Source organism: Meles meles, chromosome 3, assembly GCF_922984935.1.
Source record: "Meles meles chromosome 3, mMelMel3.1 paternal haplotype, whole genome shotgun sequence".
NCBI classification, from domain to species: domain Eukaryota; kingdom Metazoa; phylum Chordata; class Mammalia; order Carnivora; family Mustelidae; genus Meles; species Meles meles.
Genome location: NC_060068.1, coordinates 153,511,343 through 153,532,173, shown reverse-complemented (window position 1 = coordinate 153,532,173; position 20,831 = coordinate 153,511,343). Strand labels below are relative to the sequence as shown.

Genomic DNA, 20,831 nt, shown 5'->3' with positions numbered 1-20,831 from the left:
TCAAAGACTCCTAGGATAAAGGGACTTCTATTCCCAGAGAGCCTAAGAATATTTCAAAATCCGTATGACAGTTCCTGAAAGTCCTGTTTCCCCTGGGTGCAAAGATCCCAATGACTAAGGGCTCAGGATGGAGTTCGGCGGTTGGCGTGGGTGCCCTGAGGACCAGGGGAACCTGAGCCAGGCAGCTGCCTTTTCCAGTGACCACCAAACGTTAGCCCTGAGCGGTCCCCACTCTGAGCTTGCTGGCCACCCCATCATCTCAGAGGAAGTAACATGTGAGCAGCAGAACTCTGCATTAGGCTGGGGTCTTCGTTAGTCAGTTGGTAGGAAAAGACCACGTTTTATGGCACAGAGAAGTTGCGTGCTCAAGGGGGTGCTTGAGTAGAGTGTGCCAGTGGCTCCTGGCGCCAAGCTTGAGTGCTGGGGTTTTAGTCCCAACCAAATCAATGCCAAACATCTTTGCCTGGCTTTCAAAGTCATCCACTGTGTAATGACAAGTATCAGTGGTTTTATAAACGAATAAACGAAGGAATTCCATGAAGAATAAAGAATAGGAAATTTAAATAACCTATCCATACTCAGAGTGTTATAGATCCAGAAAAGAACAATGCCATATAAATATGGACATGAAAAGATTTTCAAGGCTTGAAAACAGAATATACAGCATAACCCTCATATATGTGCACACATACTATGGAAATGTGTAAATATTTAGACACATTCACAGAGAAAAATTGTCTATAAGGGTAAAAGGAAAAGTGTTAAAAATAGCTAAAGCTGTATAAGAAAACTGCTTTTTTTCCTTTTATTTTCTAGCTTTTCTTGAGCGAGCCTATAGTGAATATTGTTTTGCTATCACCCCTCTTCGTTTGGGAGACTGGTCCTCCTCTGACTCAGAATGTGTACTTTTGCCTGTGGACAGAACCTCTGTCGGGCCACGTGGCCGCGCCCCTCCGTCAGCGCTGTGGGGGCTACCTGACCTGAGAGAAGAAAGTTTGGGATGTGAAGAGATGTTGTTATCCCCTGGGATAACGGTGGGTAGGAGGAGGGCTGTCACCTGCGGTCGCCTCCATAAAGCCTATTTGTCCTTTATCTGCGGCTGTCAGAGAGACAGGAGGATGAAGGCAAGTGTCTGTGAAGGAGAGCAAAGGGTGAGGGCAGGCAACAAAGACTGGAGCGCCTTGGGTGAGCGAGGTCTCCCGGGGGCTCCGTTCCTTGTCTGAGGCACACCGGTGCAGGGGATCCCTGGTCTTTCCACGGCTGGAGACCAGACCCCAGGCAGATCACCTCTCTGTTCAATGACATAGTTCTTCTATCCAGGAGACACATTAAGCCATGTATTGGCTTTTCAAGGTCCAGTTTTTTGAAGATACATACCAAGCCCTTGTCCTGTGGTTGGCACTATGCCGAGCTCTACGGATACAGCGACACCAAGACGCCCCTCCATTTCTGCACCAGAGAAAGCATCAGAATTGTGCTCAGTGCTTGGAGGGGTGGGGGCTGCAAAGAAATGGGGTGCGCGGAGAGATGGGGGTGCTGAGACACGGGAAGAGACTTCTCTGTGCCAGCCATGCTCAGCCTGAGACGTGAGGATGGAGAAAGGTTACCCCGCTGAAGAGAGGTCGCGTCCTGCATTTAAGCAAGGGGGAACAGGTCTCAGTAGGCCTCTTGCCATGTAACACCCCTCTGGGTAACCGGGGGCTGTGACCTCAGGGGCATCCAAACCAAGTTTAAGGTATTTACACCTTTAAAGTGCTAGTCAGAAAGTCAGAGGCACAGGTGACAATCCCACATCTACCTGTTGGGAGCATGGCCTGGAGTCCAATTTTCCGTTCCCCTTGGTGGCTCCTTTCCTTTCCTGGGCCGCGGATGGGGTCTCCTGTGAGGCCAGGCCCATTTGGGAAAGTGTGTGCTGTTGGTAACTGGGCAACGTGGCCTCTGGGATCAGAACCCGCCCCAGGACAAGGTGAGTGCGGGTGTGCGCCAGCACCTCGGGGACAGGAAGCAGGTCTGGCTCCAGCCCAGGAAAACTGTCAGGGGCAGTGAAGACATTTCCACTGCGGTGAGAAAGCTGGCTGGGGCCCCGGGGCAGGCGGGGGAGGGGGGCAGATTTCCATCTGAGCTGGGCCCTCAGACTCGCTCTCACCTTCAGGAGTTGCGGGATGTCCGAGCAGCTCACTATGCTCCACTTGTACTCAATTTAACATGCTTTTGCTTCCGGGTTTTTATCAAAATCCTCCTCAAAAGTTTTTGTCTCTTTAATCCAAGACTAATCACTCTGGGATAAGATCCAGTCCAATTCAATCCCAAATCAACTCAAGACATCTTTGTTAAGTCAACTTCGCTGGTTCTCACTGAATACTTTTTTTTTTTTAAAGATTTTTTTGTTTATTTATTTGACAGAGATCACAAGTAGGCAGAGAGGAAGGCAGAGAGAGAGGGAGGAGGAAGCAGGCTGTCCGCAGAGCAGAGAGCCTGATGTGGGGCTCGATCAGAGGACCCTGGGATCACGACCCGAGCCGAAGGCAGAGGCTTTAACCCACTAAGCCACCAGGCGCCCCTGAATAAATACTTTTAATTCCATTTTTCTGTGAGTCACTCCAGGGGAAGGGTAATGGATCAAATTTATAGGCCATTCAAAAGTAATTGTTACACGGCTCTTTTGTAAAGAACTTGAGATTCTAAGCATTTTAGTGATGTTGAATACTATACATTAAAGAAAAAATCCACACAGTTCTGGTTTTCTTTCCCCTAATACTTACACCATTACTCTCTTTGACCTTTTCAAAGTTCCTGGGGTGGATGATGCTCATATATTTTGGCTCAAGAATCCACCATCTGGGAAACTAATTATGCACAGACATCTCCCCGAAGGACAGACCATATGTATGCATTCTTCTAGGACTTAAATATGAACATGTGTGTTACAACTAATTCTAAATTGGTCTAGGGTTTCTTCTGGTTAAATGGTAGCCCATTCATATTCTAGTTGTGACTCTGGGCAAAGCACAGGCTACAGAGGCCTGAAGATTTCATTTCTCCCCTTATGCTACGCTACTTCAGATCACTTAATACTTTTTGAAATTACTAAGGTTTTGCTGAACCAATGACAGTATTTCCAAATTCAGTGCCTTGAAATTAAACTGACTTTGCTATATTCCCAGAATCTCCAGAAATGTTTGTTGTCTTCAGAGTTAAAATAAAATAAAAACCATACTTTTAGGACCAGTATTCATTTTTTGTTTCATGATGTTGGATTCCCACTTTTTGATTATTTTTATACTAAGTACTGCCCTGGGACATGGAATATAGATTTAGTGGAACATACGGAAGATTATGTCAAGGGCATACCAATGTATTAAAACATTAAAAATTAAGTTAGAGCTCTGTGTGACTGCTTCATAAACTAGTGTAATTCTTATGGGAATTAACAAAAGTATTAACTTTTTCTCAAGTGTTTAAAACAGGAGAAAAAAACAAAACAGTAATGCCCAAATCCGTCAGTGTAAGTTGTAAGAAAATATATTTATTTTTCCATGACAATACTATGATAAAATTGTTAAATACATGCATTTTAAAAACAAACATAAGTAACATCTTTAGAGTTAACAGCCAAGCATACTAGTTTTATGTTTAAGGTGTCTTAGTAATAGGTTACTTACATTCTATGTTCTTGATATAACCATGTTCTCCAAAAGATATGGAAACTAAATTCTGAAATTATACGAGGATATAAAATATTCAAATTTTTCCTTCTAACACCAACATAATCTCCCAAGTTTTCACAAGGTGGAAAATACTTCAGTTGTCGTCTCTGTTAAGTGGAGTTATTTTATTCCGTTAAACTCGAAATTCCGTGAATCACACCAATATATAGTTTGGTGCCTCTACGTGTGTATTTAAAGGTTTCCTTATACGAATAAGCATGATTTTAGGTACAGAACATCACAGACGATAATTCGGGTTAGGAAAAAAAAAAAAGTCTAGTGGTAACATTTCAAGAAATGATAACGGGACCAGTTCTGGATGTGCAGCTTCTCCCTATCTTTCAGCTACATTTGCACACACCTGACCAAACAAAAGTTAGTAAACAGTTACTAGTATTTATTAAAAAAAAAACAAAAAAACAAAAACTGAAAATATTTAACATGTAACAACCCCTTTAAAAAGACACTCATTCTACAGACAACCTTATACAAGACAACAACTTCTATCTGTTCACAGTATGTGTATTTTGTAAACAGCAATTCACTATAATGCAATTTTGAGAGTAAAAAAATGGCAATTTCCTAAACATGAAGACGACCTCTGACTTAGGGCCGACCAGCGAGTGGGAGGAGAAGGCAACACGTCCCTTTGGGATTGCTGGGTATTTTTCAATGATTTTCAACCTTTGGACACACTTGTAAGGTGGTACCATCTCAAATTTCGGATGTCTTTCTATCCAGGCCAATCTTTTTCAAGCAATTTTAAATTGAAATGTATTTAAGAAAAAGCCATGCTCCTTTTTTGAGAAAATAATAGGAAAGCACAAATGCCAAGGTAGGATAGAATACCTACTCTTTCCCAACAACAAACTGAATAGGGGTTTCTTAATGTTTTCTGTCTTCAACTATTCATATAACATATTCGCCTTTTTCCAAAACATGTCGGAAGAAAAAAATTAAATAGAAGGGTGTATCATAAATAATGGGAAAAAGTTTTGGAATCCAATTGGGGGCCAAGTATTTGAAACTTTTTTTTAATGAAAATCATTATGAAATCAGTATATTGTTTTCTATGATCAATTTGACTGTTAGGTTAAACAGTATTTTGGCAATTGATCATAATAATCAACTTGTTCATGTTTCAATGCAAACTGTATTACCACCTAGAAATCTTTCTGAAATGGAATGTTCAGGAGAACAGTAAGTTCAGAAATTGAAATTACCTACTTTTAAAATGGAATAATTCTGAAAGGACGTATATTTTCAATGTGTAAGGAGATTCTAAACATTTAAATAAGCCATTCAACCAAGTATACGAAGTAATTTTGGCTTAATGGCAACATAAGGTCTGTTGTTTGCGGTTTTAAAGTTCTGATTAGTTATTACAAAGGAAATCTTAAGGAAATATAGTTTACTATGTGTAATACAAATTAATTTATCAGTGAAATATTAATTTTCCCCATCACATCTCTGAGTTTTTAAGGTAGTCAGTTATAGCAATCAAAAAGTAATATGTTATTACTGTTTTGTATTTGGTTAATATTTAATCAGTGATAGCTTACTTATTTGAGAGATTTTGAATGTTTCTATAGTTCAGCTAGGCACCTGTAATGAAGACATGCAGGAGGTTTCCCTCTTAAAACACTACTTTTAATTTTCCTAAAAATGTTGCACAGTTAGAATTTATCTTCCATAGGTAAATTCTGTAACTTGGACACTTATAATCCAAAATATTAACATTCTTAATACAGGGAGAAACAAGCACTAATCATGGTGAAGAATAACAGAAACCTGTCGTAACTCAGTATCGTAATTTTGAGAATCTGAATATATTTAGTATATGTGCTGCCGAAGCGAGCACGAGAATCTGAATATATTTAGATCAAATCACAGCCTGTGGAATTTTACCACACACAATAAAGCCTGCACTATCAGTTAACTGAATGTTCTTAATCCTCCATACAGGCACTAAAAATAGCTCATTCGTATTATAACTGGCATGAACGTGACCATGTAATAGTTAAGACAAAGGCACAAATTGAAAGAAAGAAAAATTTCAACACCCTGTCAGAGTAAGAGGTTTAAATATTAATAGCCTTGGTACAGAATCCACAAAGACCTAAACAGACCAAATTTAAACCCAGCGATTTCCAATGATACTCTAAGGTCTAAAGGATGCATTTCCAGTAAGTTTATAAAATCATTTTCTTCTATGAAAAATTTTCTTCTGGATCTGAAAAAGTAGGATGCGCGTTGGTAACCTTGCGATTCTGTTTCAGTGGGAAATACCAATTTAAAATAAATGCTTTGAAGAAATGGTTTATCAAGCGAATGTATGAGTTCTTATAGTTAAGCTCACACGTCAATGTCTTGTTGGTTTGCCAGAACAATGCTGGTTCGTACAGACACATCCCAAGTTCTGTACACATTAAATAAAATGTCGCTATGGATCCTCACGATGATGGAGGGGTAAGCAATCTAGTGACGCTTTTGCCTGAGTCTCTCCCAAGTTCTCACCCGAACTAGAGCTACTTCTTGAGTAGATTCGAATCTTTTCAGTCAATAGTCTCTGCTCTACACAAGCTAGATGCTGGTATAAAGCGCCCCTTGTGAAAACTGCACATTCTGGAATGGGACTCAGTCAATAAACACTCACTCACTGAATTTCCACCATGTACCTAGCTGTCTTTGGAATTAGCTAATGATCTCACATTTGACTTCTGGGATGCCTAATATTAGACTTTCAAGAAAAAGGGGGCATTTTATAAAAGGTATGCAAATTTTAAAGGGTTGAAAACAGAAAAATGAGCCTTATCAGATTATGTGCCTGAGCAGTCAAAAAAATCTGAGATAACATCTGCATTTTGATATGTTAGGGAGTACTTTAATTTAAAAAATACTATAAAACTGACTTCAAATTCCTTTTGAAAGAAAATATTCCCTAGTCTCCTTCACTAACCTACATCTGATTATTCAAATGCAGAGGGCTGTCATGTTCTTTATACATGGACTGTATGAAGACAAATTACAGGACCAATGATTTCCCACAAGAATACAAGTTGCCTCAAGTTTTAACAATGTAACTTTGGCCACGGTTTCCCAGTGCGATAGTACCAGACGTCCTAAAAGCAGTCCTTCAGATCCATGAGCCATGAAGTAATGCTGGTATGGAAAACAGGGCTGATCCGTTCGCCCTTAACCTTTTCCGTGAATGGCTGCTTCAGGGTCTAAGCTGTCGGAACACAGCACCTCTGTCACCGAAGCACGTAAACACACAACTATCCAGATACCCGGGGCCACAATCTCAAATCCAGGCTTCTGTCGTTCAACACACAGATGACTTCAACTGTATATGGGTACTAATCCATGCACACACAACATACAAGCTCTACCTAACGTCAGAATTCTAGCTAAGTCTTCTAAGAGTATTTTTATAGTACTGTTTGTCTAGGAGGGCCACTCACAAGAGAAGTGCAGCCATAATCACCACCAGAATCTCCATTTCCCACAAGGGAAGCTTGATCTGAAACCGGTTTGTAAGTGAACTGGCTTATCCGAGACAGGAAAACGTGTCCTGAGACGGACTACTATTCAACAGACACGGTGAGGCATAGATGAGTTCAGATACTTAGAGCTTTCTAACCAATGACTAGGCTTTAGTTGAGGAAAGGGGCATCTCCCCATTACTCTGCCAGTCAGGAAGGGCTGAAGGGAACACATCTAACCTCCCTTTCCAACTAGCCTTTCGTTTCCCCTCCCCCCGGCCAAGAAGCTAAAATGACTGGACAGAGCATGACCAACTACGACTGCTTTTCACACCCAAGCACGGTCCTGGCGTTGACCAACTGCACATTTACCCAGGGTCTCCAGTGCCTCCAACAACTGCATGTGTGACAAAGGGCAGTGTCTTCTCTCCCTGTGTTGAGGCCGCCCCCACATGCCCAGGTAGGGTAGGGGAGGGGTGGGAAGGGAGGTAATGACTTTGGATTTGCACAGTGGGTCTAGCTGTCTTCAATTCAGTGGGGAAGGACACGCAACCTGCTTTGGCCTCAGCCCTAAACCACGTATTTCTAGGTATAGAGCAAGTGAAAAGGAGCTTGCCCAGACTAACAGTGTTGTTGTGCTTCCCATTCACCAAGTGAGGATCACTGTGTACAAACTCCAGGGGCAGGGGAGAGGTGAGCAGCGCTCTGACCCTTTCTCATGCAGGAGAGACTCTGAGTCTTGGAGAGAAAAGTGATATTCACTGTAAGCCAAATAAATGAGTCATTCTATAGGTTAGGAAGGGCACCGGAACCGGAGGGCCACAGCTGCAATGCAATATATACTAATGACAGAGGTCCAATACTTTCTTCTAGACCCTTCCCATTCTCAGACCCACCAACTTCTACTTTAGCCAACACTTATCCTCAAGAAGTAGGGGATCCACTGGTTTCAAGGGGGGAACGAGGCAGGAGCCTGGGGCAGGAAGGGATAGAAATGACAAGCTTCAGCAGGAATGCAGGGAACCCCAGGTCTGAGCACCTGGGGTGCAGGCTGGGGACAGAAGCCCGAGAGGAAAAAGGAGAGCAGCAAACTGTCAGGGACGGATCTGGTTTGAGATGTTTTTCATTGCTGAAAATCTCTAGGAGCCATTACATGGTTTTAACCTCTACCAAATGTGAACATAATTAGTTCAGTTTCTACTTCATTCCACGTGTCCATATATCATGAAGCTCAAGAATTTAGGTGAATTCTAGCAATTAAAATCAGGATTCAGAGAGTACCCAAATGGATTTTGGCCCTTGTCGCCTTGTGGCTTTTTTCCATGACGTGGTTTTTGTAAAGAAACGTGAGGACCTAGAACAAAAGGATAACCAATCCATTATCATCACAGAACCTCAGAGGATTAAAAAAAGAAACAAAACAAAACAAGCATATCTTGCTGTATTCAGGTATTTCAAATTTTCTGGTACTCTGCCTTAACTTCCACAAGATAAAATACCCCTAGGGGCAGGGAAAATGTCTAAGATACACTGTTTAGTTTTTCATTCTGCTTGTCCAAAAACCACGTTCATTCTAGACATCACTTAGGAAAATCAAGGACAGGCAGAGGCGGCTGTGAAGACACATGGTCACAGACAGCTCACAAAGCTGACACGGGTACACCCGCTGATTCAAACGGACCTGGCCACAGTCCGTACACCATAGCCCTTGAGGAACTGTTCCTGGAGGAGGCATCACCTTCTAAGTTTTAGACTTAAAAATTTGAAGACTGGGTTTAAACAGTCTAGACTGATGATCACTTCAAAAGCGAAACTGCCAAAATGCCTGATCAGAAGGAACCTTTGCTACGAGGTGTCAAAGGTCACCACTGCCCGGTGTCCTGGGGAGGCGCTGAAGCTAGTCGGGACCGTACAGTACAGACAGCTAATGCAGCGAGCGTCTACACAGGCGTCCCCTCAAACAATCACTGCAATTCTATGTTTCTCACTAATGCTGGATTTGCTCCTGTAACACGGACACTGTGTCATAAGAAAACCAGATTTAAAAAAAAACTCAGGCCTCCAGGCTTAGAAATTTCGGTCTTAAATGTCAGTGCAACCAAATGCAATAAAGGAAATTTGCATGCAAGCTACAAGGTAAGGAAAAGGTTTGCAAAACCTCCCAAAGCAAAGACAACATGATCGTAATTTGGGCTGGTCAGTGTCATGCTCATTTTCAAAGTTTGTACCCCTGAGAAAACTGTCTGAAAACCATTATACAGTAGGCACAGAAATCAGCATACTTTGTATCAAACAAAACACTACATAGCGGTCACTACATCAGAAATTATATTAATTTTTTATAAATGCTGTGGACAGAGGAGACTCATGTTGGAAGTTCTGAAATCTGTGCTTGGTTTTCATCTAGAATGGAGCAAGTGTCAGGCAAATAAACATCATCTGGTACTCTGACGTCTTTCTCCCGTGCCTGTGAATCGGCTTGCAGTTCCACAGTATCCGTATGAGAAAACCACTAACAGAACAGAACACGCGGCTGGGGACTTGCTCTGCGTGTGCGGACCGGACAGTATCCGCTGGGAAGTGCTTCCTGAAGGGAGAGCACGTGGGAACTCTCTGGTTCCGATCACGGATTGCTCCAAGACTTGAGCTGCATGGACCGAATCTCTGAGTGACTCTGCTTGGGCTGTGAGACTACACTGAAAGCACAGGGACACTTGGAGTGTGACTTGCGTGCAGGAAGGTCCCCCTCACCAACAGTACTTCACAGGATCCCTCCAAGATGCCCAGTGCTGGCCCGGGAGCGCCGGAACAGAGAGCTTACTGAGATGGCAGACTGAAGTGACACGGTGACGCTGTTAGTCGTTGGGTTTGTTCTGAAAAAAGTTTGTGAAGGACCACCCTCCCCCGTTCGATTTTGGGGAGTCTTCGTCTTTAGGAGGGATCAAAAACTGCCGGGAGTTAATGGAGCAAGGGCTTCCGAAAGAGACCATTTCACTGGTGCTATCTGTGGACCTGGGAGAGTCTGGAGACACTAAGTTCCAAGTATTGACATTTGCCTGAGGTCTGTAACCGGCAGTTTTATCTAAGTCGTCCTCTGCGCCAAGGTCTTCCCCAGTAGCAGGGACCAGCAGGTGCATCTGGGGCTTGTAGCCGGCGCCCCCCACAGGGTCACTGTCTTGTTCTTCCTCCGGTTTCGCTTGAGGCTGGTACATAGACTGGATATCGATGTACACGACCTGAGATGTCCCTCCGGCCTCCTCCGCGCCTGGCGGCGCCGTTTCCTCCTCAATGACAGGGGGGCAGTAGGACACGACCACGTGGTTCTCGGCATCTGCATCACAGCTCTCCTCCCGCCGCTCGGCTACCGGAGAGATTATTTCTGTGTCTTCTATTTTCGGAACCATTGATCGAGTTTCCAGAACCTCAACATTATTTGGGGTACAAGGATTCATTTCCAATGTTTTGAGAGCACTGTTTCCCTAGAAATAAATGATAAAGCAATGATTAAAAGGGGCACGAGAAGCTGCTGCAGTGCCCTTCCTACAAAAAGGGGCATTATCTCGGGCATGTTCCTCATGGCTACTTAGGGAAATGTGTCTCTGCTGTTCTGTACTGCACACGAGAACAAAGGTACTGTTTTACATATCAATATGTTCCCGGCTATTCATAGCAGTGGCAAAAACACACGTTAACATGCATCAGCACAGAAGTTCAGCAGATGTCCAAGACGCCCTCTGCTCAACACATTTTCTGCTGGGTGCGTACCTGCATGTTACGAATGTCTCACAAAAGACTAAAAAAAGCAGCCCGTACTGACAAATAAATGTTAGAAAAGAAAGGATTACCTCACAGACACTCTTCTGAAACTGCAGAGCTTTACAATTCTCTGGATTTGGAATATCAGGGTAGAAGGTTTCTTTGATCCTTTAAATAAAGATGATTAAGTACATTTAACAATTAGGATTATCAGACACAAGGAAGTTAGCAAACCCCTGGGCTTATTTTGACATTTCACAGGACGCCTCAGTGAACATCTGAGACAGCGAGGCCGGATCAAAGGTGCGCGCACTCACGAGGCTCTCCATGCAGCGCGCTCCGAGGCTCCTGTCTGAAAACTACAAGCAGTACTTCTGTTTCTAGAACTACAGTATCTTACGGAGCTTATGAAAGTGGAAAAGCAAAGGATTCAAATGGTGACTGTGCTCTCAGGTCAAAAGTACAACACAGGCACCGCCTGTCAGACTCAATGTCCACAGTGCGAGTGGGATCACTACTGTCTGGTTGTTGGGGGGCATATCTGCACGAGGCAGTACCCCACGTTCCCTAACAAGGTCTGCACTCTGGGGGGAAAAGGCTACTCATCATGACCAAAAATGAAATGCAAACAAAAAGGAGACTGGCTTGGAGCTGTGTCACATGTATACCTGTTAAAAAGTCTGGTATTTGACATTCCCGCGGAAAAAAAAACAAAACAGAATTTTGTTAATCTAAAAATGCGCCCTGGCTTCTAAACTCTCATTTTATCTTTTGTATGCAAATCGTTTTTAAAATGTGATTTTTGGTAATGAGAGTATGGTCACCACAACACAGTATTCTATACAGCTCTAAACTATTACTATGTTAACCTGTAAGCCAGGATTACTAGAACACATTCCTTTATCATAAAGGATGGCATTTTAAAAAAATATTTTATTTATTTATTTGACAGACAGAGAACACAAGCAGGCAGAGAGGCAGCCAGAGCGAGAGGAGGAAGCAGGCTCCCTGCTGAGCAGAGAGCCTGATGCAGGGCTAGATCCCAGGACCCTGAGATCACAACCCGAGCCAAAGGCAGAGGCTTTAACCCACTGAGCCACCCAGGCGCCCCAAGGATGGCATTTTTAGTACCAGTGAGGGCCGTCTATGCATCAATACAGCCATCTGCCCCAAGCCCCGCCCAGTATGCCTCCTGCCAGCTGACCCTGAGTCCCCGCTCACCTCCTCTCACCTCTCCCCTCCCACTCCCCTCCTGCCTCTCTCGCTTCACTCAGACACCCAGTTCTTCTCACTGCCTCCGGATCACCAAGTTCTTTCCGGTTTCTGGGCCCTCACAGGATTATTCTCTCCTCCCGGCACACTCTTCTCTTCTCCTTACCCTGTGGGACTCTGCTCAGATGGAACTCCCCTTGGGAAGTCGTGGCTGACCACCTCCAGTGACATGGTTGCCCCGTTATTCCCCTCGTGGTACCCCGTGACCTTCCGAGTACACACGTACTTTATAAGCATGTGTTACTGGATGATTATGGGTTTGAGGTCTCCCTTTCCCCACTGTGCTCTAAGTCTGTAAGGACCACGCTTGTTTAGTTCCCCACTGTTATCACTCTTCACGTGGGAGGAGGCATTCATATCTGCCAAATATATGAGTAAATGACAGTCTTTTCTAAATAGGTCACCAGGACAAGTATGATCTAATCATTAATCCTGCATATAGCTATTGCCATATCTACACCTATACAAATTTTTAGTGCATCTATTACTTCAAATCATTAGTAAATACAGTTAAGAGGAAGTTTACCTTTTATATTATTACTTTAAAAACCTTTCAGTAATTCTTGCTTAATATTAAATCCAGTATTAATTCAGACTAAAGCAACATTTTTTACTAACCAGTTTCAACCAAGTACTTATTTCTTAACACATGAACTGAATTATCATGCTCTTCAGAAACAACAGCAAGCAGAAATGCAGGTACACTTACCATTCTCGTTTCCGATAGCAAAGGATACTCGTGACCACTCCCACGATGACGGCCACGGCCACTGGGATGAGAATGGCGATTATTAACCCCACAGCTGAAAAAAGAATATTGGATATATTCAAATAACCACTTTAAGCAGGACGTATAGAAGACATTCGTATTATACTTAAGTTGATAGATTAAAGAAAAAAAATCCTACCTGATCCAGGGACACCAAAAAATTATTAAAATATAACCTTCAAGCATTTTAGTAATTTTTACACTAATACGTAAATTCTTTAGAAGAGGACTGAGTGCTGCTGACACGAGGCTGGATCCTTCTTCACTGTGGGGCTACTGTGTGCACTACAGGGAACTTAGCAGCACCCCTGGGTTTCTACCCCCAGATCCCAGTATAGCACCCCACAGCTGAGATCCAATCCTGTCACTAGATGCCACCAAGTATCCCACAGGAGGCAAATGGCCCCTGGCTGAGAACTATGTCCTCATGGTGCTTTATTTAAGAATGTGTGAACTCCAATTCCAGGCTAGAGAAGATGCCAACATCCAACTCAAGCTCTTCCCTGCAGACGGTCAAGCCCATCTTCCCTACTCTCCATCTCAAATTGGTGAATGCTGGGGTTTACAGTTTTTTAAAGGGGTATTTCTTTAGTTCTTCCCTTGGTATGTTGAAAATCACATATGGAATAGGGCAAGAAGGTGTTAACGTGGGGGACACCGGGTGGCTCAGTCAGCTGAGGGTCCAACTCTTGATTTTAACTCAGGTTATGATCTCGGGGTTGTGAGATCGAGCGCTGCATGGGGCTCCCAGCTCAGCGGGGAGTCTGCTTGAGTCTTTCTCTCCCTCTCCTCCTGCCCCTCCCCATACTTGCACACACGTGTGTGCTCTCTCAAATAAATACAATCTTTAAAAAATATGTTAAAGGGGCGCCTGGGTGGCTCGGTGGGTTAAAGCCTCGGCCTTTGGCTCGGGTCATGATCCCAGGGTCTTGGGATCGAGCCCCACGTCGGGCTCTCTGCTTAGCGGGGAGCCTGCTTCCTCCTCTCTCTCTCTCTGGCTGCCTCTCTGCCTACTTGTGATCTCTATCTGTCAAATAAATAAATAAAATCTAAAAAAAAAAAAAAAATATGTTAAAGTGGGTCAGCTTTATATAGATTCAACACGAATTTTGAACTCCAGACTTGAGATGTATCCTTCATACATTAATTTCTTAAGTACTCTTAGGAAAAGAGCTTCAAATAACTGACAAGAATAAATATGAAGTCACCCTGTGGCCTTTGAACAGTGCTGGCTACCCATGATAAACAAGCAACAATATATGCAATTTTAAAAAAGGGGGTTCCTACATGAACAAAACTTGCTAAAAAATTATGCATTTAGGTAGAGAAAGCACCGCAACAGCAATCATTAACTTACAATTTTCCTTCGTCACCACAAACATGCTCTTCTCTGGGCCCATGCCACCATCTGTGTAGGCTCGCAGGACCAGATGGTAACTTGTTTTACCCTGAAGATCAGCAATTCTCAGTGTCTTCTGGGATAGGTCAGTAATGTTCTTAATCTTTATGTCGGACCGACCTATTTTCAAAGGGAAGGTTATTACTACTGATCTCTATACCATTTTTTAAACACCTAGCTATTCATACCTGTTCTACCCACACCTCTGTCTCGAGTGAGTGGTTGCTGGCTGCCCTTGAGGCCAGCGCCTGAGGAGTCAGCCAGACCCGAGTTCAAGTTCTCCCTCTGCTGTTAGCAGCCATGTGGTCCAGACCTAGTATTGAAATTATCCCAAACTGGAATTTCTCTAATTCATGAAATAACGATCACGATCCACCTCCCAAGACTGTGAGAAGGTGTCATACATTCTCTAGAATAATCCTGGCATATGGCAGGTAATCAACAGAAGTCCCTTCTCTTCCTCAGAGCAGGAAAGCATACCTCCACCTGTTGGGGCAGGGTCCCTGTGCATCGGGCCACCCCACCGAGAAGTGCCAGAGCCCCTTGCTACCATGCTCACTCCAGGCAGCACAGAGTTCTCGCGTGAGCCGCTAGCCAGGAAGCCTTGAATATTCACAGGATCATTTCAGAAGAAGGATGAACAATTGCTTAAACGACTGTTTTAAAGTTTTAATCAAAGTAATGGATGACTAGTTTGAAAAACTGAACAGTACTAAATGGTAACAACAAAACGCAGCAGTTTTCTGCTCTCACCTTCCCTGCCAAACCATGTCACCTGTTTCTTTGGATATTTACTTCTGTATTTTGAAATAAAATCACGCTGGCGGCACTTTAAGACATGTAGACATTATGTACGCCATGTCCTACAAAGGTGAAGCTGGGGGGTTCTCAGCACTCTGTCTCCCTCCTATCCCACATCATCCACACACACAACGTTTGGGAAATTCACCGTTTACACTACTGCGATCGTGTTAGTAGGGATTCCTGCTGGACAAATTACTTGGTCTGCTCATGTTTCCCTTACTTTTCTGTTGTTTTAATGTTTTTTCATTTGCTTAATGTACCAATTCCTAATTCCTCCCACACCCTCCTGTGAATATTCAATGTGATTTTCCACATGGTCCAACACAACAAAATCCCAGAGCCATGACTGGCTGCCCCACCCCTGCTTAGGCCCCCCTCTCCACATCCCCCCCCAACCACGGCCCCCTTCCCAGTGTATCCGCTCCAGACCCAGGCCTTTCCAGCCCCCGCCCTCCTGGACCACCTTGTCCCACTTGCTTCCTCAGGCTGGCCCACTGTTCTAGAACCACTGCCTGAGAAGGGGACATGGGGAGGGAAGTATTTGCAGCTCTATGGGTCTGAAGATGCCTTCCCTCTGCTCTCACACTGGCTGCCACTGAAAGAGTACAGACTTCAAGGTTGCAAGAAATTTGCACTTAGTACCTTGGAGACCCAGCTGTGCTATCTTCCAGCATCTGCCGTGCTACTGAGGAATCCAAGACCACTTTCATTCCTGAGGCCTCGCACCTGAGTCAGTCTTCTCTGTTTCTAGGACTTGCATCAGGTGCTTGGGAAATTCTAACAACCTACCCTGGTGAAGATTTCTTTTTTGGTGTATATTTTTTTTCTATCTATCTTACTGTGTACTTACTGAGTGCTTTTATCAGTTCTGGGAAATGTTCTTGTGCTCTTTGGTCATTTCCTCTATTGCGCCCCTCACCCCCGACAGAACTCCTATAAAGCACGACAGCACATGTCTCTGCGTGCTCCAACTTCCTCATCGTTTTACTCCAAGTTTTCTCCTCTGCATTCGTCTAATTGGGGAAGAATTTCTCTATCTCCCATGTAATTTCGCTACTATTTAGTTCTTTAAAATTTTCCTTGCTTACATTTATAATCTTGATGAGTTCTTACCTATCTTCTGACCATTCTTTTTTAATAACACCAGGTCCTTTCAATAAATACAGGGAGGGTATCTCAACTACGCGAGGACAGTTGTGTTTTTTGTTTTAAAATTCTGTTTCCCTACTCTGAATCTGTTTTCTCTAATTTCTTCTGGTTTCTGTCCCCATGAATCTTTTGTCAATGATCTGGTTATCCCTGGCTGCTAGTCACAGTTAGAGAGAGCCCCTGGAAGGTCACTGTGAATGGGTCGAGCTTACTGGTTGGTGGGCTTCAGTTATCACTGGTGGGGAAGGACCAGGTCAATTTCTGGCCTTTCACTGGGACAGCCCCCAATACCAGCAACTTTTGTGTCTTGCCCCAGGAACCATTTCCTTTTTCCAAAGAAAGATCCTCTTATCTCGTCCAGGAAAATAGGCCTAGCTGAAGATGTCCTATTAGCTTCCTATTAGGGGAAGGAGGAACAGGAAAGGTCACACTATTCACTAGGATGTCCCTCTCTCTGGAGGTTCTCTGGTGTTTCTCCAAAGAATAAAGCCCTCATCTTCGGGCAGGGGAACAGGCACTTACGTTAGCTGAATGAAGTCGGCGTACAGCTTTGGGGGTTCTCACTGCTCCTTACAGACTTTCAGTCAGCCCTCACTGTTCAGCTCCTATCCATCCTAACCAATCCCGACCCACAGGATGAGTCAAATTATTTCTCGCCAAAGCCTGAACGTCCACCTGGATTTCACCATCCTCCATCCTCCAGGTGATCTGTCCTATTCCCATCAGCCCGAAAATGTCCAAATTTGGTGTACTCTTGCCTGTCTCTGTTTTTCTGGCTTTATGCTTTTTCTTTTCCTCTTCAACTTCAGTGGCCAATCCTCCATGTCTAAATGGAAGTCTAGGTGCTAGAATTTTAATGGGTACAGCGTAAAATTTCTGAACATTTGAGAAAAATTTCACCCGACTCTAGGTATTTGTAGAACTTTCTATGTGGGGTTTTTCTCATTCACAGGCAACTGCAAAGGTTCTGGAAACACAGACCGTAGTGGTGAGGGGACGGTGCACAGCTGCTCTGGGAAGTGCCTTAGCTGATGCCCCGGCAGCACCGCCATGCAGCACTGCTGTCCTCGACTTGTCGGACGGGCATTAAATAACTGAAGTGCTTTTCTTCTGCGGAGAGGTCATTAAGGGAAATGAGAGCTCTCAAACTGAAAAGATGATAGCCTTGTGTTATGTGGCTATGAAGAGGAAACATCCGACTCCCAACAGAAATGTAATTTAGGGAGAAGCTAGAAGTCTGCATAAACATTTCTGTATTTGTAAATTGGATAATTCTCTATGGTCTCTGGACATCTGCTTACCAACTGTCAAGGACTGACTGTACCTTTAAAGATCTAATGGAGCTCTTGTCCCCAGTCAATGAAGCCTGCCAGCTCACCAAGGCCACGACTAACCATGCGGACGGCTCTCTGTCAGATAACAGCAGAGGCTCTGGAGCCCTTCTCTGGGTTCCTGAACTTTTCTCCTCCATTATTAGAATTACAGGAAGACTTTAAAAATAAATTTTAAATAACCTAGGTAAGAAGCTATGTTTGTTATACATGATACAAGATTGCTGAGAGATGATCTCTGTCCTACGGGGTTTATAATCAAAGTCTGCAGAATAATTGAAATGAAAAATGGTACATGTCATTTATCACATACTAAAATCCTGAAATTCTCATATTCATCCATTTTCCTTTATCTCTTTGTCAGTTTTGGAAACCAGTATTACTCAGCAGCACTTCTTTCTCTTTCCTTGGTTTTTAATTTATTTTTTTATTTTTTGTGGTTAAAGAGAACTTCTAGGAAATATTCCCGCTGTAGTTAAGTGACTTACCGGATTCCAAACTCCTGATTTTAGATGTGTCTCTCTCTCCTTTTTCAAAGTAAAATAAATATCCTCTTAAAAAGCCTCTCAGCTCTTCCACGGGAATATCTTCCCATTTTACTAGTATCGAATCTGCAGACGTATCCTCAACCGTGAAATTTGGCGCGACAATCGGGGCTGTAAAGAGAAAAACGTCCGCGGCTAGAGGAGAGTTGACGGACACAGAGGAAGACCGCAACATGGGATGAGATTTCTATCCTCAAGAATAACTGAATCTGAAATTAGAACTTTATTCTCTACGAAGTCCCACTTTCAGAGATACGTGAAGCTAGTGCACTACTGACCGGAGACACAAGGGGGTTTCTCACAACGCACACGCCGGGCAGCTGAGGGAGAGGGGGCTCCCTGGCAAAACCCGGGAGCAGCTATGCAAAGAGAACTGTGTTCCCCCTCTGTACACAGGCTTAAAGTTAATGGTTTAATTAAACATGTTTAAGTGCAAATTAAGTCTCTCTGACATCAAAATTGAGATTTCATTTCTCAATGACAACAGTAGAACTGTGAAATAAAAACATTAATGAAATGAAGATTAAGTAATCACAATTTTCAATTTATCATACAAATTATTCTTCCTTCCTTAAACATCTCAATTTGTTTTTAGAATTCAATCTTGCAATTGCTATTTATTTCTAATTTCTCATGTTACCTTGGACTCTAAGAAAACTTACCCATTTAACTTACCCAGTTCTTCTATATATCCAATTATAGAACGTAGTAACTGATATCCTTGATTTCTGCACCCATACAGAAAAAAATTGTATCTTACACCAGGTTGAAACTGATCTACAGGATGGAGACAATTAACTTTCGTTAAGTACATATTACTATGAACATCTATTTTAGAAATAGCAAACCTATTTTCACTTATTCTGAAATTTCCAAAGCTAATTTTAAATAGCTGTTTTCTTATCATTAAAAAAAATCCATTTTTTTCAAAACTGATAAATATTCAGAGTGAAAGATGACTAAAGAAAAATTAAACAAATTCACTTCTGTTGTAATGAATAGTGTAACATATCATGACCTTGAAGGGAGAAAACAGTGAACAGGGCTTTCATTTTGTTCTTTTAAGACCAAGCAACGGGAATACCCAACTTTTGTAGCAACATGGACGGGACTGGAAGTGATTATGCTGAGTGAAATAAGTCAAGCACAGAGAGTCAAGTATCATATGGTTTCACTTATTTGTGGAGCATAACAAATGACATGGAGGACATTGGGAGATGGAGAGGAGAAGGAAGTTGAGGGAAATTGGAAGAGGAGGCGAACCATGAGAGACTATGGACTCTGAAAAACCACCTGAGGGTTTTGAAGGGGCAGGGGTGGGAGGTTGGGGGAACCAGGTGGTGGGTAATAGGGAGGGCACGCATTGCATGGAGCACTGGGTGTGGTGCAAAAACAATGAATACTGTTACGCTGAAAAAATAAATAAATAAATTAGAATTAAAAAAAAAAAAAAGACCAAGCAACGGTGACGTCTTCCCAAATTTGGGCCAGGGGTCAGTTTACTAGCCAACTCCAGGTCCAGGTCAAGCCTCTGGAAAGCCCATCCTGCCCTAGCCAGTGTGATCTCTCTCCCCTTGCTCTGGAAAGCAGATACTAACATTTCCACTCCACCTTGCTGCTTCAAGTATGCCGGCCCATAGAGTCCGTTTCTCTATACAGCATCGCTATTTAGTGCCCTTGAGTTAACGTCACAAGACATGCAAGAGAAGCATCGTAACTTCAAAAAGCCCCTTTTAAAATACCTCCTTGACACAATGCAGTATGTGAAATGTTGGGAACAAGAGGCAGACACAGTGTGGCCCATGGCCTAGAAAGGTGGCAGAATGGTGGGGACAGGTGAACGGGGGTAACCAAGACACCACGTGCTAGACTACAGGGACCTATCACAAGCTGGGGCACCTTTTACCATGCAACCAAATGAGTCTAAGAGTACCACGAAAAGCCACCAAGAGGTGACATCTGAAAGAGGGTCTTAAAAGGTAATTAGGAGCTCAGCAGTGGTGGTCTAGGAAGAAGATACTGCTTGGGGGGAAACCGCAGCATGTGGGGTTGCACTGAATTCATGGAGAGTAACTCTTCTGATGTGGTCGGAACACCAGTTCTCGAACTATGCGCCCACGGTACACCAGTGCTTCTGTGAGTTCCAAAGTGAGATGGTCAGCCTCTAAGATCGTTTTTTTTAACTTCCTTCTTCAGTGTCAGGCATGCCTGAGGTTATTTTAATCTTCATGTAAGTTAGTAAACTGTAGGTACCTAGTGTTACCATAATTAGTATGTCAATATTCTGTAGGGTTCTGCTACCTTAAAAAGAAAAAGAGCCCGAGTGGGGATTATGGCTTTAGTTCTATGTTTTGAGGTTATAAAATAGGAGAGTTGAATGAAGAGATATTAGGTTGAGAAAAGGACAAAAAGTGCCTCTGTGGCCTCCTGTGGCCACATGCTGTTCCAGCAGCAGTAAATGAGAGAGAGAATTCCTGGCCTCCGGAGGCACTGAACGTTCTGCTTCTAATTTGTGCTGCCACAAGCCGGTTCTGTGAATTTGGGCGGTCACCTGACTTCTCTGAGCCTTTCTCAACCACTGTGGGGCCTTTGCTCACCTGCTGTAATCAGGAGC

The 20,831-nt window shown here is 43.3% G+C and overlaps 1 protein-coding gene across 4 annotated transcripts in view; it reads right to left on the bottom strand.

Moving 5' to 3' along the window:
- Positions 1-3,512: 3,512 nt before the first annotated feature.
- The window catches only part of LIFR (LIF receptor subunit alpha), a 77,111-nt gene continuing 59,792 nt past the window's right edge, over positions 3,513-20,831 (bottom strand). For all 4 annotated transcript variants that reach the window (XM_045999286.1, XM_045999289.1, XM_045999288.1 and 1 more), the window contains exons 15-20: positions 18,893-18,994; positions 18,161-18,328; positions 14,347-14,508; positions 12,930-13,023; positions 11,038-11,116; positions 3,513-10,671 (exon numbers count right to left, since the gene is read on the bottom strand). In XM_045999286.1, the coding sequence (XP_045855242.1) occupies positions 10,048-10,671; positions 11,038-11,116; positions 12,930-13,023; positions 14,347-14,508; positions 18,161-18,328; positions 18,893-18,994 (1,229 nt within the window). In that variant the 3' untranslated portion in view covers positions 3,513-10,047. The remainder of the gene's footprint in view (positions 10,672-11,037; positions 11,117-12,929; positions 13,024-14,346; positions 14,509-18,160; positions 18,329-18,892; positions 18,995-20,831) is intronic.